Below are 18,798 nucleotides of genomic sequence, written 5' to 3' on the forward strand. Positions count from 1 at the left end.
GTTTCACTTTCATTTGAAAGTATGAAACGTTGAATTTCTCAGAGAGTCTTAACAGTGATACTTACCAAAGAGAAAAATATTTAATGAGCAAACCTTAATTTCTTTGATTTAATTTTGCAGATTTTTTATCAATGAAAAAAATTTTTATTTAAGGAATTCAATTAATAGTCATTAAATTACTAGGTAAAGATTCTCATAGTAATCTAAATTTAAAAGTTGATGAATACAGACTAAAAGTCAACTGAATTTCTGCTTGAATAGCAAAAACAAACAAACATAAAACACAAAAAGTAGCATTGTCCATTGTATGATGCTAAATGAGGTGTTTTTGGTTATGTAAACATATTTTCCCTGCTTTTATTTTTATGCATCACATGTGAATGTAGACAGAGATTTAAAACTACCTTGAGTTAAAAAAAAATCAAAACTTTTATTCTATACTTTATTCTGTATAAAGTACTTATTCTGTAGCACTTTGGTCCTAGATTTTTTAATGTAATTTTTGAGGAAGATATTTCATATACAACAAGTTAATGCTAGCTCAGCCTAAAACACCTACAAAAAACCGTCTCTCGCACTTTTCAACATAATATACAAAACTGTAAAATCTGTCAAGGTGGAAACTCTCTGGAATTAAAGTACTGGAAAGTACAGCAAGGTAAAAGAAAGCATTATATACAAATAGTGTTAAGCATTCTGTAATGTATGGCATTCTTAGTGTAATTGGAGTGAAACTTATCTATACATACACACAAAATATTTCAGGAGCCAGTGAAGTAAACAAAAGCGCCAGTTCTTTAAGTTACACTTGATCACGTAGACGAGCAAGTCTCTGTGATAGTTCATCCTGGAGAAAGCAAAGATTAAAAGTCACAGGGCTGTGACAAATATAAATCACTAATATTTTAAAAAGCTCATATTCAAATAAGATTTAAAATCTTGTCTCAAAAATTCACACAAAAATATTAAGAATTTACTTTTCTTAAACATTTCAAAATAAATGGAGAACTTAATAGAGCAGAAGGCTATGAAGGGGAACAAATTCAATCGCTAAATGAAATATGCATGCAATGTCCATCATTAAGGAGTTAAAGGCTAATTACACTTTGCTTATTTACGATGATGTCATAGTATAGTAGAAAAATACTTTTTATAATAGATAAAAGGAGAATATATTTGCTTATATATAAATATAAATACACATATATTCAATTCATTCATCAAGTTCATACAAATCAAGATAAAATCCAACTTCTACCTGTTCCATGGAAGTAACACTTGTGCCAAAAGAACCTGTTTGACCTTGTGGTAGTTCCATACTGAGATCAAGGCTACAATTTTAAAATAATTAACATAAATGAATGTTAATATAAGCATTTTGCTCCTTATCTAATTATAACAAGCTTATAATTGTTATTATAAATAACAAAACAAAAATTACAAAAACATGCTTATTGCAAATTTGAATATTCTACCTAGCATTTTACCTTAATTTAAATAAACATAATACCGGTTCAATTTTATAGATGCAAATAGAACTTAAAAATATTCTGGGGACTTCCCTGGTGGTGCAGTGGTTAAGAATCCGCCTGCCAGTGCAGGGGACATGGGTTCGATCCCTGGTCCTGGAATATCCCACATGCAGCGGAGCAACTAAGCCCGTGTGACACAACTACTGAGCCTGCGCTCTAGAGCCCACGTGCCCAGAGCCAGTGCTCCACAACAAGAGAAGCCACCGCAATGAGAAGCCCTCGCACTGCAACGAAGAGTAGCCCCCCCCACGCCGCAACTACAGAAAGCCCGTACACAGCACAAAGACCCAATGCAGCCAAAAATAAATAAATGAATTAATTAAAAAAATACATATTCTGAATGTCCACCTTAGGATAAATTAATTACTAATTTTAAAGAGTTTTTGTTGAGCCCTAGTGGCAACCCCATGTGAATGATAATCTTATGATAGAAAAGTGAATAAAATATAGGATAATGATCTGGTCATCTGAACAAAAAGAAAGACCAAAACAATGGTTACCCAATGTACTGAATTTACTGGAGATCACTATATGTCTTCTACTGTAAAGAAAATTAATGTGCCAAAAAAAGATAAAACAGGCTAGACATATGTAGCCTCAGGATCAATATCCATATCTAACATTTGAGCTAACTTCAAGTTCAGTGTTTAGATCCTGAGCTACCCTTGCTAGAAATCATTACTTGCATCTACCCATATAACTGAAGTTTAGAAAAGTTAAGTATGCTTGCCCAAGATCACTCTAGTGACAGATAGGATTCAAATCCAGGTTTGTCTCCTTCCAAGTCCACGATTTTAATCTCCATTATAACTACTCCTGTAGGATACAAACTACTCTTTCTGCCTGTCTCTAGACGAGTGTATGCCAACTCCAGTTTGAAAACACTACAGTGAATACAGTAACTTCATCATTAGGAGATTCTAGAGACAGACTGTTATTTAAAAGGTAAAGATATGGTATACTAAAATTTTGCTATACTAAAACAGAATTTTGCTATACTTAAACATCTATAAGGATGGGTATTTCGACATCAATGGTTCTACTTATTTCTACTGCTCCAGTCACCACCCATTATTGACAGAAATAATCACTCGATTTTGGCTCCCTACACTCAAGGAACATTTGTCAATGTATGGAGACATTTTTGGCTGTCACACCTGGGGGGAGGGGTGATATTACTTGTGGGTAGATGCCAGGGACACTACTAAACATCCTACATACATAGGACAGCCCCTAGGATTATTAGCCCAAAATGTCAACAGTGTCAAGTTTGAGAAATCCTATTCTAAATCTTATAAAAAAGTTGTCTTCTGAACTTGATTTCCACTGAGAGTCAGTAAGGCTGTGATACGGCAATATTCATTTTACAAGACCTCCCTTGCTCTATTTTCAAGCCCAATCTTCTTATTTCGTCTTTGGTACAAACAGAAACAAGTTCTTAGCCTCATATTAATAAAATGGAGTCTTTTCACACATGCCTTAGTCTCTCCTATAATACTTAAAAATCATCCTTCTTACTAACTCCTTGTTGGTATATGGGCTATATTAGGATACTAACAAAGCAAAATAGTATACCACCTACCCTCCGGCCCTGTTCTCAAATATTGCAAACCTGATTTATTAACCTAGGTTTTAATTCACTAATGAGAGATACATCAGTGAACTAAAGAGCTGATAACTAATTAAGTTCTTTCTAATTAAGCATTAGTTTTGACACTAGAATAATATTCATCAACTCTATTTTCCAGGTGTCTTCAAGAACCTTATTTCAACCTATTACTCTACCTTTGAAGATAAAGCATAAAACTTTAGTATCACCCAGTTGTAATCCTTATCTTTGAAAAAAATACTTTTAATTATTTACTATAATGTTCTCTTGAACTAAGTAAAATACCAGAGAATACTGATATAACAAGACTTCTGTAGCACAGATAATATTACAGTCAAGTCATTCCCCTCAAACATGAAGAGCCTAAAATAAATAGCCTAACAGATACCCTATTTCTAATAGCTGTGCCAGAAAGGGTGTTAATTATTTACTTTTTTAAACAACAAATAACCATCTGCAACCATGAAATGTTGCCATCTTTTGAACTCCCTGGACGTTTTGCACATATTGCTCAGTTTGCAGGACTCAAACTGGGCTTAAGACTTAATGGCCTGATCATAGTAGAATTCTTTTGGAAGATCCTATTAAAAAAAATTAAACATTTGATATATGCTGAACACAGACGGTACAGAGGAAACTTTTTAAACACTCCTGCCTCCCTCAGTCACCTTCCTTCATTTCTTATCACACACTAACCGAATCTATCTCCAGAGATTTTTAAGAAAATACTAAGATGATTGGAACAAAGTCACATTTTTATGTGCATGACAAAGAGCTGGATGTTCCAAAGGTCCTTGAAGCACTAAATTCTAGGATCAAAAACCTAACTCTGACCATTGGTGGTAAAGACAAATATTTTTATCCACATTACATAATTGTAGGACTTGTAGATATTAAATCAAGATTATTCAAAAGCATCTGAATAATTTCTTACCCAGCTTCATCTGCCATTTCTTGAAGCAGCATATCCACCTGGTTCTAGAATAAAAAAATGAGAATTTGTATTTGAATGGTATTTGCTTTTTGGGTAGATTTTGTTTCTGACCTAGGTTTAAAAAGGGGGAACTGACCTACAGTTTTTAAAAGAAAGTTAAAAAAAATTTTTTACCACCAGAGGGAGCTGAATTATCTCATAAAATGATTTATTTATGAATAATGTTAAATTATAAAGCCTTAAACTATGAGGTTATGTGAAAAATATTCACAGTGATATTCACATATAATTTGAGTCTGAGTAATGTAGCTCTCTAATGGAGCAAACCAACTTTGCTCGTATTTAAAATGTAATAGATTTAAATTTTAGATTAATCATAACTGTCCTTTCTGCTAGTTGATGCAAATTTGATATTAAGCTTTTCAAAGTATCTAGAGATGAATAAAATATAAGTATTGAGATATTTACAACAGTACAGGAGTTCTCAGGGAATAGAGTCTAATTAATTAAAAAAAAAACTTGTTTTTAACTTATTTAAAATATTTTGAACATACAGGTAGGAGCTCTAAGATGTAGTTACAGCTCTACCACAAGGTGCCACATTTTAAGCAAACCTCTAACCTCTAATAATGCTGTTGGGCCTTAGTCTCTCTTGTCTTTCATTCACCTTCAAAATATAAAGAAGTTCAGAAAATAATAGATCAAATACTTCTGTGCATTTAGATTGTGTTGTTTTTACTTCATATCTAAAATATCATTGTGTTTTTAAAATTTACTTAAATGGCATTATACTAAGTATACTATTCTGCAACTTGTTTTTTTAATTCAACCTTATAAGATCTAATTATATTGAGATCTAGAGCTCTAGTTCATTAACTTCACTCCTGTATAGTACTGTAATATAAAATACTCTCAATTGTATTTATCCATTTTATTTCTGGACATTTAGACATTTTCCCCTAATTTCTCCTGATTATAGACAATAGTGCAATGAACATTCTTATGTAGAAGTATGTTTATACACATGTAGGTTTTTTGTGTATAAATTTAAAAATAGAAGTACTAGGTTATAGGTCACATGCATTTTCATATACTCTGATTTATTCAACAAATATTAACTGAGCACCTACTTTATGCCAGATATCATTTTAAGTGCTAGGGATACATCAGTAAACAAAAATAATTAAAAATATCTCTGCCTTCATTAAGCTTACATTCTAGTGTGTGCACATGAAAGGGAGGGGCAAATAAAAACTTTTTAAATTATGTGGTTTATTAGAAGGTGATATGTACAATGAAGAAAAATAAAGCAGGGATGGTAGATAGGGAGTACAGCACACGGTGGATGTGCCACTGGTGTACTTCTAAGTAGGATGATCATAAAAGAGCTCACTGAGAAAATGACATTTGAACAAAGAACTGAAGGAGATGGGGGAGTGGGCAATGAGGATGAGTGCAAGACAGATGAAGAATATTCAGGGAGAGGAACCTGCAAGTGAATGGCTTTGAGGAACAAATGTACATGGTGTGTTTGAGAAATAACAAAGAGGCCAATATCTTAGTAGAGTGATGAGCAATAATAGGAGATAAGGTCAGAGAAGCAGGATGAGGCAGATCCTAGAGGGCACTATAGCCCACCATAAAGAATTTGGCTTTTATTTTGAGAGACATGTAGAGCCACTGAAGGGTTCTGAGCAGACGAATGACATGATCTGACTTGTTTTATCAGGATTGCTCTGGCTGCTATGTTAAGAATGGACTGTAGATATTACTGCATTGCTTTTCCAAAGTGAATATGCCAATTTAAATTCTAATTACTCAATAGCAAGGTATGAGAATTTGGGCATCTAGCATGTCCATTTCTGTTGTAAATTTTGGTTGACTCTTTATGAAAAATGTTTTGTATATACTAGAATATCCCCAGCACCTAGCACAATACCTGAAACCGGAGAAAGTGCTTAACAAATGTTAGGTGAATGAATCTCAAGATTTTTCAGAGCTAAAAGGCATTTAGATATCATCAAATCCAACCCTACATTTTACAGCTATGAATACTGAGGCCCAAGGTAGTGAGTATCTTAAGGTCCCAAACTTAATTAGTGGCAGAGTAGGGATTAGAAATCCAAGTGTCCTGACTTCAAGTCATTTTTCCAGTCCCCTTGTTTTCCTAATCTTGACCATAAAGTCACCTGGAAATCACCTAAGGTGCCTGAATAAGAATCAGAAACTCTAGGACAGTGCTTCTCAAAATCAGGGCATAAATATCACCTGTAAATCTTATTAAAATGATTCCAATTCAATATATCTGTGGATAGGGTCTGAGTTTCTGCATTCCTAATAAACCCCCAGATGATACAGATGTTCCTGATTTTTGCACCATGCTTTGGGGAAGCAAGGCTCTGGAGGAGGTATAAAAGTAATGGCTAAATATATGCTCTCTATAAGACATACACATGAATACTTTCTTCTTAACTCTAAAACCTGAATATAAGCTTGTTCTCTTATTATTTACCTCTTAGTGAAAGGCATCACCTTCAATAAAATTTTGATGGATGGCTATTGATTTTTCTCCTAACCTATTTTGTAAATTATCCATATTATCATCTTATGTAGTGATAACAAGATTTTGTTTATTTGATGAACCATGTGATAGGTGCTGGGATCAAAAAGAAGAGTGATAACGATATAAATCTTCTAATATTCAAGTTTCACAAAAACTTTATTTCTGGCTTACGTGACATCCAAACTAGTTTCAAATTTAATTTTCTCTGTAGCACATCTCTAAGTTGCAGATTCAACAACATCCTAGAAAACATCCTAGTTTTCTGAAAAATAATTGATCTTGTAATTTACTATTTGTTCATCTGTGATCTGTGCCTAATAACATACCTAAAGAGTAGGCAGGAAGCAGAATATCTGCAATGAGATGACTTAACTGGCGTTAGGATAATACCTAATACCCACTGGCCTCAGTGAGTCTCTAGTTCAATGCTTTTATCAATAAGGACCACTGGCAGCAGGGCAGAACCAAGTTCCATACTCTCTAGACATGTGACCTATAATAATTCTTAGAATTTCAAAACAAGACAGGAAATGTCATCTTCTAACATGTCCTTAGGAATCCAGGGTCAGAGCATAACTTCCTACTTGCATTTTGGGGATATACCATGGTTACTTCACATTCTAGAGATGATTTAGGTTCACAAAGCCATTATATTTTGAAGTTGGGTAATTTTTAAAAGTTAGTGTAAGTAGAGAAACTATTCTTACTTGTGGTGTTGTTAGGGTTGTAGTACTACTCATTGTGTCTTCCATTTGTTGCGTTTGAACATCCAGTGTTTCAAACTGCTGTTCAAATTTGTCCATCAGGGCAGAAATCTGCAAAAAGAAATATGGTCATAAGAAAAAACTTACTCTGAAAAGATACTATCTGAACATCAATTTATTTATTTATTTTTTTTACCTTTTCAAGGTTCATACTCCTCAATGTAGCATCCATAGACTTAACTACACCTGCCATGGACTTGGTTACCTATTGGGAGTATAAAAAAAAAAGACTGAGAATCCTATAATATAAACAACCTCAAAATTTATGTAGTTTCTTATATTACTTGTAGATCATCTTATAAAATTTATCTACCGCTTCCTTAACAGTAAAAGTACGCTATGTATTTCTGGTCTAGGCATCGACTATCTTTTATCTTTGACTATTCATTGTAAGACAACTATTTAGACCTTAGCTGAAAAGCCACTGCCAAAATCATTTTCCTCACTAAGCATTTTGACTATCTTTCTCCTGCCCAGGAAGGCCAGTACCCTTGTAGCACTTTGCAGTAGATTTAGATTTCTGACAATTCTTAATACCTCCAATAACTTAAATCAAGAGTTCCTATTATTTACAGATATTAAGGCTTACCTTGCCCATTGTTACTGCAGTTTGAACTCTGGCTGCCACAGCATCAACCCTAGCACTCATTCTCAAGAAATTAATTGTTTGGTTCTTCTGGCGGATTGCATTTTCAGCATGTATTCTTGCAACTTCTGTATTGCCTTTCTGAATGGCCTGTTTTAAACAGAGCAAAAGTAAACAGTGAAGATAAACACCAAAAGTAAATATAGGGAGCTTAAGTACAGATATTTTAGAAAGAGGAAAACAATGCCCAACTAACATATTTTTAATATTTAAGAGCTTTTACAATTAGTATTTTTAGGAAATAAAAGGAGAATTTATAGTCCTTTAATTTTTTATTTATGATTAAAAGATATATACTCATTAACATTTTAAGAAATTAGAATATAAAGTTTAAAAATTTTCCCATAATCACTCAGCCATTACCACTATTAATATTTCAGTATAAAGTATTCAAAGTACATAAACCTATTTATTGAAATATTACAATATAAATTACAAGAGTACATGCATCAGAGCATACTGTTTTCTCACCTAATTAAAAATTTTTAAGTCAATAAATATATAACTACATCATCACTCTAAAGACTGTGTTGAAAGAAAAAAAATAAGACTGTGTTGTATGGATGTACCATTAATCAGGGCTTTCCTCGTGTGTGGTACAAACACTACTGATAGTACATAAAATGATTTTAGATGTTACACAGACATAAGTATCTTCATTTTAAGCATGCATTTATTTAAATGTGTATCTGAAATGGATATAACTAGCACAGATCCATGCTTTCTGCTATACTGTAATAGCTATGGCCAGGTGTGAAGTTAAAAGTCAATTTAAAGAAAAATGTTAAATAGCTCAGATGGTACCCCAGTATAGCAAAATCGATAGAGTACATAAGTGACTGAAATTAGAGCACATGGTTCAATTAAGATCCTTGATTGCTGGGTATTTAGTTTGTTTCCAATTCTTCAATAATATAAACACCAATGTGATAAATACATTAGTATATGCAACCTCAAACACTTTCCAAGTTTTTTTTCCTAGTTAACATCCATAACCACATGTAGCTACAATTTTTTTCTCATGATGAGAACTTTTAAGATCTCTTAGCAACTTTCAAATATACAATAAAGTATTATTAACTGTAGTCACCACGTTGCACATTATATCCCCAGGACTTATTTTATAACTGATAGCTTGTACCTTTCAGCCATCTTCACCCATTTCACACATACCCCCCACCTCCTTCCTCTGGCAACCACAAATCTATTCTCTTTATCCGTGAGTTTTTTTTAGGATTCCACATAAGTTAGATCACATGGAATTTGCCTTTCTCTCTCTGACTTATTTCACTTAGCATAATATGCTCAAGGTCCATCCATGTTGTTGCAAATGGCAGGATTTCCTTCTTGTTTATGGGTGAATAATATTCGACTTTATATATATATATATATATATATATATATATATATATATATATATATATATATATATATATATTCATTCCAAATTTTCTTTTTCCATTCATCCATTGATGGACACTTAGGTTGTTTTCATGTCTTTTTTTAAAAATTAATTTATTTTATTTATTTTTGGCTGCATTGGGTCTTCGTTGCGGTGTGCGGGCTTCTCATTGCGGTGGCTTGTCTTGTTGTGGAGCATGGGCTCTAGGCATGCAGGCTTCAGCAGTTGTGGTATGTGGGCTCAGTAGTTGTGTCTCACGGGCTCTAGAGCACAGGCTTGGTACTTGTGGCACATTGGCTTAGTTGCTCCGTAGCATGTGGGATCTTCCCGGACCAGGGCTTGAACCCATGCCCCCTGCATTTGCCGGTGGATTCTTAAGCACTGCGCCACCAGGGAAGCCCCTCATGTCTTGGCTATTGTAAATAATGCTGCGATGAACATGGGGGTGCATATATATTTTTGAGTTAGTGTTTTTGTTTCCTTCAGATAAATACCCAGAAGTGAAATTGCTGGACTATATGGTGGGTTCTAATTTTCATTTTTCAAGGAACCTCCATACTGTTTTCCATAATGGCTGCACCAATTTATATTCCCACCAACAGTGCACAAGGGTTCCCTTTGCTCCACAACCTCTCCAACACTTTTTGCTTTTTGTCTTTTTGATGACAGTCATTCTAACAGGTGTGAAGTGATATCTTATTGTGTTTTGATTTGCATTTCTCTGATGATGAGTGATATTGAGAACATTTTCATGCACCTGTTGGCAAATTGGTATGTCTTTTTATGAAAGATGTATATTCAGATCCTCTACACATTTTTAAATCAGATTGTTTGGTATTTTCCTTTTGACTTGTATAAATTATTTACATATTTCAGATATAAACCCCTTATCAGCTGTATGGTTTTCAAATATTTTCTCCCACTCAGTAAGTTGCCTTTTAAATTTTTTCATGGCTTCCTTTGCTGTGCAGAAGCTTTTTTGTTTGATGTAGTCCCACTTGTTTATTTTTGCTTTTGTTGCCTCTGTTTTTGGTGTCAATTCCAAAAAAATCACTGCCAAGACCAGTGTCAAGGAGTTTACCATCTACATTTTCTTCTAGAGTTTTATGACTTCACGTTTAAAGTTCAAGTCTTTAATCCATTTTGAGATAACTGCTGTATATGTTGTAAGACAGTGGCCCAGTTTTATTCTTTTGCATGTGGCTGTCCAGCTTTCCCAACACTATTTACTGAAGAGACTGTCCTTTCCCCATTGTATATTCTTGGGTCCTTTGTTGCAAATAAATTACCATAAATGTGTGGGTTTATTTCTGATTTCTCTATTCTGTTTCATTGATCTATGTGTCTGTTTTTATGTCAATATCACACTGTTTCATTTACTACAGCTTGGTAATATAGTTTGAAATCAGGAAGCATGATGTTTGAGACTTCTTTCTCAAGATGGCCTTGGATATTCAGAGTCTTTTGTGGTTCCATACAAATTTTAGGATTATTTGTTCTATTTCTGTGAAAAATGCCATTGGCATCTTGATAGGGATTGCACTGAATTTGTAGATTGCTTTGAGCAGTATGGACATTCTAACAATATTAATTGTTCCAACCCATGAGAATGGAATATCTTTCCATTTATTTGTGTCTTCTTCAATTTCTTTCATCAATGTCTTATAGTTTTCAGTGTAGTCTTTCACATCCTTGGTTAAGTTTCCCTAGGTATTTTATTTTTAATGAAATTGTAAATAGGATTGTTTTCTTAATTTCTCTGATAGTTCATTATTAGTTATAGAAACAGAACTGATTTTTATATATTGATTTTGTACCCTGCAACTTTACTGCATCTGTTTATTCTAATGGTTTTTTGGCGGATTCTTCTATATATAATGCCATGGGTTTTTTATATGTAATATCATGTTATCTGCTAATAGAGACAGTTTTACTTCTTCCTTTCTGATTTGGATGCCTTTTATTTCTTTTTCTTGCCTAATTGCTCTGGCTAGGACTTCCAGCAGTATGTGGAATAGAAGTGGTAAAAGTCAGCACCCTTATCTTGATCTTAGAGGAAAACCTTTTAGCTTTTCTCCCTTGAGTATGATGTTAGCTGTGGGCTTGCCATCTATGGCTTTCATTATGTTGAGGTACATTCCCCCTATATCCACTTTGTTGAGAGCTGTTATCATGAATGAATGTTGAATTTTGTCACATGCCTTTTCTGCATCTACTGAGATGATTATATGATTTTTATCCTTCATTTTGTTAATGTGGTGTATCACCCTGATTGACTTGTGGATGGTGAACCATCCCCACATCCCTGGAATAAATTCCATTTAATCATGGTGTATGACCCTTTTAATGCATTGTTGAATTTGGTTTGCTACTATATTGTTGAGGATTTTTACATCTATGTTCATCAGGGATATTGGCCTATAATGTTCTTTTCTTGTAGTTTCCTTGTCTGGTTTTGGTATCAGGGTAATGTTGGCCTCATAAAGTGAGTTTGGATGTGTCCCCTCCTCTTTAATTTTTTGGATGAGTGAGTTTGAGGTTGATTGGTATTACAGTTGACCCTTGAACAACATGGGGCTAGGGGTGCCAACCCCCACTCAGTCAAAAATCCATGTATAACTTTACAGTTGGCCTTCTGTATCTACAGTTCTGCATCTGCGGATTCAACTGACCACAAATAGTGTAGTACTATAGTACGTCTTTGTTGAAAAAATTTGTGTACAAGTGGACCTGTGAAGTTCAAACCTGTGTTGTTCAAAGGTGTACTTTAATTCTTTAAATGTCTGGTATAATTCACCAGTAAAATCATCTGGGCCTGGACTTTGTTTGTTGGGAATATGCATATTTTAATACTGCTGTACTTGCCTGAGATTTATAAATTCAAAAATTATTTTTAGATTATTTCTAGTTTCCTCAATATACAAAAATGTTAGACCAAAATCTTTTTTATGCTTTCTCTTTCCTTGCAATAGTTGGGCTTATACTTTTAGAAAAGGATGATGCTAATACATCAATTTTAAGTATTTTTTCTTCTAACTCAGCCTATTTCTATCTCCTTTTCTGAAAGTTTTCTTCCCATAAAGTTTTCTCTATTAAGAGCATAGACAAAATACCCAAAGTGACTCAATTTAAGGGTAGGATATACACTATTACCAAAGATCAGAGTAAGTTAATAAAATATTAAAAATAGATATATAAATACACATGTGCAGATAAGAGTTAACACAGCAAGCCTGAGTCTGCTGTCCTTCAAAAGGTCTATTTGCAAGTTTGGCATGTAACTAGCATCTAGGAACTTGGATTTGGGGAAGGTTTCCATCTTTCCCAGAACAGTTAAGAGTGGCTCACTGTGCCTAAACTCTCTATACAAACAATGTGGTTTATGCCAAACACTGGATTTGCTTCTGGGAGACTGGAATTTTGGTGTGTGCTAGGCAGAGGATCCCTGCGTGACTACCAATAAAAGCCTTGGACTCCTAGTCACAGGAGAACTTCCTTGGTAGACAACATATAACACATGTTGTCACAATTTGTTGCTGCAGGAATTAAGCTTGTCCTGGGTGATTCCACTGAGGACTCTTGGAAGCTGAAGCCTGGATTCCTTCAGACATCGCCCCATGTGTTTTCCCTTTGTTTCCTTTAGTGTAATATGTCATAGCCATGAGTCCAACTATATGCTGAGTCCTATGAATCCTAGCAAATACACAATACACAAGTCACAATATACATTAATGCTATGTACTATGTATATATAAAACTTATATTCAATGGAATATTACTCAGCCATAAAAAGAAATGAAATTGAGTTATTTGTAGTCAGGGGGATGGACCTAGAGTCTGTCATACAGAATGAAGTCAGTCAGAAAGAGAAAAACAAATACTGTATGCTAACACATATATATGGAATCTAAAAAAAAGAGAAAAAGATTCTAATGAACATAGGGGAAGGACAGGAATAAAGATGCAGACGTAGAGAATGGACTTGAGGACACAGGGAGGGGAAGGGTAAGCTGGAACGAAGTGAGAGAGTAGCACTGACATATATACACTATCAAACGTAAAATAGCTAGTAGGAAGCAGCTGCATAGCACAGGGAGATCAGCTGGGTGCTCTGTGACCACCTAAAGGGGTGGGATAGGGAGGGTGGGAGGGAGACGCAAGAGGGAGAGGATATGGGGATATATGTATACATATAGCTGATTCACTTCATTATACAGCAGAAACTAACACATGATTGTAAAGCAATTATACTCCAATAAAGATGTTAAAAAAAAAAAAAACTTTAGAGACTACAGAAATTCAAATGAGCCTAAAAATGTGAAATATTATTCTTACATACAGGCTTTATACTTCTCAGTAACAGTGGTTCTGGCTACAAACCAAAGGACAGTCATTAGATGTAGGCAATAGAACAGTTAGATAACAGTACAGTTATACTCTGTGTTACGAGCCATACTTGTACACATAAGTAGAAATAAACAAAAAAGCCATTATTAATTATGTCAGATAATAAATAATTTACTTAAATAGATATTTGGCTTAAAATGCTAAAGCCAGTAATCTTTCTTCAATGTAAAATAAACTAAAACAACCACTCTTCCATCATATAACTGTGCTCATTTCATGAGTTTAAAAAAAAGTAAAAAGATTAAAAATTACTTACCTTTTTAATCTTGGCCTTTTCAGCCTTTTCTTCTTTATCACATTTCTTGGCATTCCTATTAAGTTCTTTTGCAGCAAACTTCAAGTTAAATAGGTGTTCTGAAATTATATGTTAAGGTTTAAAAAAAAAAAGGCATTTCCCAACCTAACTACCTGAAAACAAGATGTTAAAATTATAAAACTTATAAGATTATGCTATTTAAACCAAATATTTACAAAGTATTTGAGGAAACAGAACAATTTTTACCTCTTCCACATTTGATTTCTGTTAAAATTAAGTTAATTATTTTAAGAAATAATTTTAGAAGAAAATAAGAAAAAGAAATAAATAAAACTTAAAAATTTTAAGAAACTTAATTATTTCTGTTAAAACAAACTTATGGTTATCAAAGGGGAAAGGTGGGGGGAGGGATAAATTAGGAGTTTGAGATTAACATACACACTACTATATATAAAATAGATAATCAACAAGGACCTACTGTATAGCACAGGGAACTCTACTCAATACTCTGTAATAACCTATATGGGAAAAGAATCTGAAAAAGAATATATGTATATGTATAACTAAATCACTTGGCTGTACACCTGAAACTAACACAACACTGTAAATCAACCATACTCCAATATAAAATTAAAATTTTAAAAATTAAAGTAATGGCAAGAAAGATTAATTACAAAGGGAAAAAGAGTAACTTTATAGTAGAGAAATCTGGCAGATACCACCTTACCAAGGATAATATCACCAGTAATAAAACATTTCAACACCATTTACCTTCTGAAATGATGAACTGGAAAGAGTACAGCATACTTATATGGTGGTGTTGTCAAAAACATAACCTCAATTTACTCCAGAGAAACCGTCAGGCAATCCTGAACTGAGAGAGACATTCTATGTAAGATATAACTGACCAGTGTTCTTGTCAAGCGTCAAGTTCGTGAAAAGCAAAGAAAGACTGAAGAACTGTTACAGAATGGAGAAGACGAAGGAGCCATGCCAACTAAATGCAATGCGTGATTGGATTCTGAAACAGAAAAAGGACATTAGGGGAAAAACTGGTGAAATCCAAGTAAGGTCTGTAGTTTAGTTAATATTGTAGCAATGTGGATTTCCTTTGGTTGATGATTATGTTCATGTAAGGTGTTAACATTAGGAGAAGCTTGGTAAAGGGAATAAAAGAAATCTCTGTACTATTTTTGCAATTTCTCTTTAAGTCTAAAACTATTTTAAGATTAAACATTTTTAATTAAAAACGACAAAAATATAATGGGAATAAGACCCAAATAAGCAATACCACAAATCTTCCATTTTCATGACACAAGCAAAAACAAATATGAAGTAATGTACATGAATCTGACAAAGCAATGTGGATTATTTCAAAACCAACTGCTTTGTATCATGATTAAATCACTATTAAGAATGATTCTCTGTGTTTTCTGCCCTTTAGAAAAAGGTAAAATCTATTTTTTTTAAACCCTGATTCTATATTTCTTTGGGGCATTTATAAAGGATGCAGGGTTCATTTTTTTGAAAGGCACACATACACTATATAGTTTAAAGAGCTAACTGTTGGTTTGATTATATCACTATCAGAAAATAAGTATTATTCGATTATTTACCAAAGCTAAACCATAAATTAACCTTGTTCATCTCTCAAAGGCTTCATGGTTCTAATTTAACACGTTATATTTATGGATAATGAGAGGGATAACTTGCTACCGTGAGTATTTTTCATCAACAACAGATATAACTAGAATTGTTAAGAAAATAAGTATATGTGTATGAATTTCTGGGTAGTTTTAATGTGTCATATACGTTACATTTTAAAGTAAGATTTATCAATTTCAGCTAGGTAACTGAGAAAATTATAGCTCCTTTTATAAATAGGGTTTTTTAACCTAAGCACTACTGATATTTTGGGCTAGATAATACTTTGTTGTGGGGAATGTCCTACGTATTCTATGAAGTTTATCAGCATTCCTGGCCTTTACCCACTAGATGACACTAGCAACCCCTCTGTTCCCTGAATTACAACAACAAAAATGTCTCCAGACATTGTCAAATGCTACCTGGGGAGGGGGGCAAAATCGAACCCTGCAGAGAATCTGAATCACTGAGATAGATGGAAATAAAGGAAAAAGTAATGAATTTTTTATTTTTCAAATCATCTCCCAAATAGAATTGCTGTCTCTGTAGAAAAAGTCACTATTGTTAAAAGCTGAATTAAGAAGCCAACTATTTTAGATGAATTCATATAAGTTATATATTCATTGTTGTTTTTAAAGAATGATTTCAGTTTCCCTTAAACCTGAAATTTACTACAAACTGCAAATACTGAGGACTGACTACTGAGTGCCTACTATAGCCAACTCTAATTTAATATTAATGGTTAAGAATGATCATGATATAAAATATTAGCCAAAAATATTAATAGGAGATCCATTGCAAACGTCCATTTAATACCATAAAGCTTTTCCCCCTTCATCCTAAAAAGACATGAACCACTTCCATTAATATGGAGGCCTACACATTTATAAAAACACCTTGAAATACTGGATACACTACAACAAATGCCCTTTTAAATACAGAGCTTAGATTGTAAAAATGGAAGGAAAATCCTCAGGAGACAGAAACAAGGAGGAAGAAGTAAATATCAGTAGTAGGTAAGCACTGAAGCCCCTGAAGACAAAGCCCCTATGGAGCCCACTAGATGAGACGCTGGAAATGAATTTTCTGAATAAACCTAGAACCTTGAAAGCTACAACATTAGCATAAGGGTGAGATAGAAAGAAGTCTTATCAGCTGGCAAAGGAAGAAGAGATGACAAGGTTAACTGTCATTATGGGCCTTGGCTCACAGCTGGGGGTGGAGCAAACTAGATAAAAGAAAATTAGACAAAGCTGAGGAGAAAATTAGCAAACCGACTATAGATCTGAATTAAGATTACAGTGAAAAAATAAGGTTAATATGAAAGAGAGGACAAGAAATAAAGAAAACAGAATAAAAAGGTCTAATATCTGCAATACCACAAAGACATAATAAAGACAATGTGCAAAATGTTACATTCAAAGAGATAATACTTGAGAATCTTCCATAACTGATGAGAATAAAATCTTTAGACTCAAGAAGCACAAACAAACAAAAAATCAAACAAACAAAAAAACAATCCCAAGCAGGACATATAAAAATCAATCCAGAGAGGCGGAGTCAAGATGGTGGTGTGGGAAGACGTGGAGTTAGCGTCTCCCCACAACTAGGGAGCCTGCCGGCTGCTGGTGGGGGATTCTAATGCCCAAGGAGATGGGAGGAACCCCAGAGTGAACCAGCTTGCAGGATCTTGGTTCGCAAGCCTGGGGTTGGGCGGAAGCTACTGCAGTGGGAGCTCTGAGTCTGAACCACTGGACTAACAGAGAACCTCAGACCCCAGGGAATATTCATAGGAGTGAGGTCTCACAGAGCTCTCCATCTCAGCTCTACCCAGTAGCCTACAAACTCCAGTGTTGGAAGCCTCAAGCCAAACAACCAGTAAAACAGGAGCACAATTTCACTCAAAAAAAAAAGGTAAAATAAAATAAGATGGCAAAAAGTATGCCACAGATGAAGGAGCAAGGTAAAAATCTACAAGACCAAATAAATGAAGAGGAAATGGGCAATCTACCTGAAAAACAATTCAGAGTAATGATAGTAAAAATGATCCAGAATCTCAGTAATAGAATGGAAGCACAGATTGAGAAAATACAAGAAATGTTTAACAAAGATCTAGAAGAACTAAAGAACAAACAAAAAGAGATGAACAACACAATAACTGAAATGAAAAATACACTAGAAGGAATCAATAACAGAATAACTGAGGCAGAAGGATGAATAAGTGAGCTGGAAGACAAAATGGTGGAAATAACTGCTGAGGAGCAGAATAAAGAAAAAAGAATGAAAATAATTCAGAACAAGCTCAGACACCTCTGGGACAACACTAAACGCAACAACATTTGAATTATAGGGGTCCCAGAAGGCAAAGAGAAAACGAAAAGGTCTGAGAAAATATTTGAAGAGATTATAGTTGAAAACGTCCCTAACATGGGAAAGGAAATAGTCACCCAAGTCCAGGAAGCACAGAGAGTCCCATACAGGATGAACCCAAGGAAAAACACACCAAGACGCATATTAATCAAACTAACAAAAATTAAATTCAAAGAAAAAATATTAAAAGCACCAAGGGAAAAACAAAAAAATAACCTATAAAGGAATCCCCATAAGGTTATCAGCTGATTTTTCAGTGGAAACTCTGCAGGCCAGAAGGGGATGGCAGGATATACTTAAAGTGATGAAAGAGAAAAACTTACAACCAAGATTACTCTACCCAGCAAGGATCTCATTCAGATTCAATAGAGAAGTCAAAAGCTTTTCAGACAAGCAAAAGCTAAGAGAATTCAGCACCACCAAACCAGCTTTACAACAAATGCTAAAGAAACTTCTCGAAGCAGGAAACACAAGAGAAGAAAAAGACTCACAAAAACAAACCCAAAACAATTAAGAAAATGATAATAGGAACATATACATCAATAATAACCTTGAATGTAAATGGATTAAATGCCCCAGCCAGAAGACACAGATTGGCTGAATGGATAAAAAACAAGACCCATGTATATGTTGTCTACAACAGACCCATTTCAGACCTAGGGACACATACA

At 34.1% G+C, this 18,798-nt stretch overlaps 1 protein-coding gene across 1 annotated transcript in view; it reads right to left on the reverse strand.

Annotated features, from left to right (window-relative positions):
• Positions 1–410: 410 nt before the first annotated feature.
• Positions 411–18,798, reverse strand: part of LOC103015993 (charged multivesicular body protein 1B2) — a 35,155-nt gene continuing 16,767 nt past the window's right edge. The window contains exons 2-8 of the mRNA XM_007187173.2: positions 14,114–14,211; positions 7,992–8,138; positions 7,539–7,607; positions 7,346–7,453; positions 4,076–4,119; positions 1,259–1,331; positions 411–847 (exon numbers count right to left, since the gene is read on the reverse strand). Of these exons, the coding sequence (XP_007187235.1) occupies positions 803–847; positions 1,259–1,331; positions 4,076–4,119; positions 7,346–7,453; positions 7,539–7,607; positions 7,992–8,138; positions 14,114–14,211 (584 nt within the window). The 3' untranslated portion in view covers positions 411–802. The remainder of the gene's footprint in view (positions 848–1,258; positions 1,332–4,075; positions 4,120–7,345; positions 7,454–7,538; positions 7,608–7,991; positions 8,139–14,113; positions 14,212–18,798) is intronic.

Source organism: Balaenoptera acutorostrata, chromosome X, assembly GCF_949987535.1.
Source record: "Balaenoptera acutorostrata chromosome X, mBalAcu1.1, whole genome shotgun sequence".
Lineage (NCBI taxonomy): Eukaryota > Metazoa > Chordata > Mammalia > Artiodactyla > Balaenopteridae > Balaenoptera > Balaenoptera acutorostrata.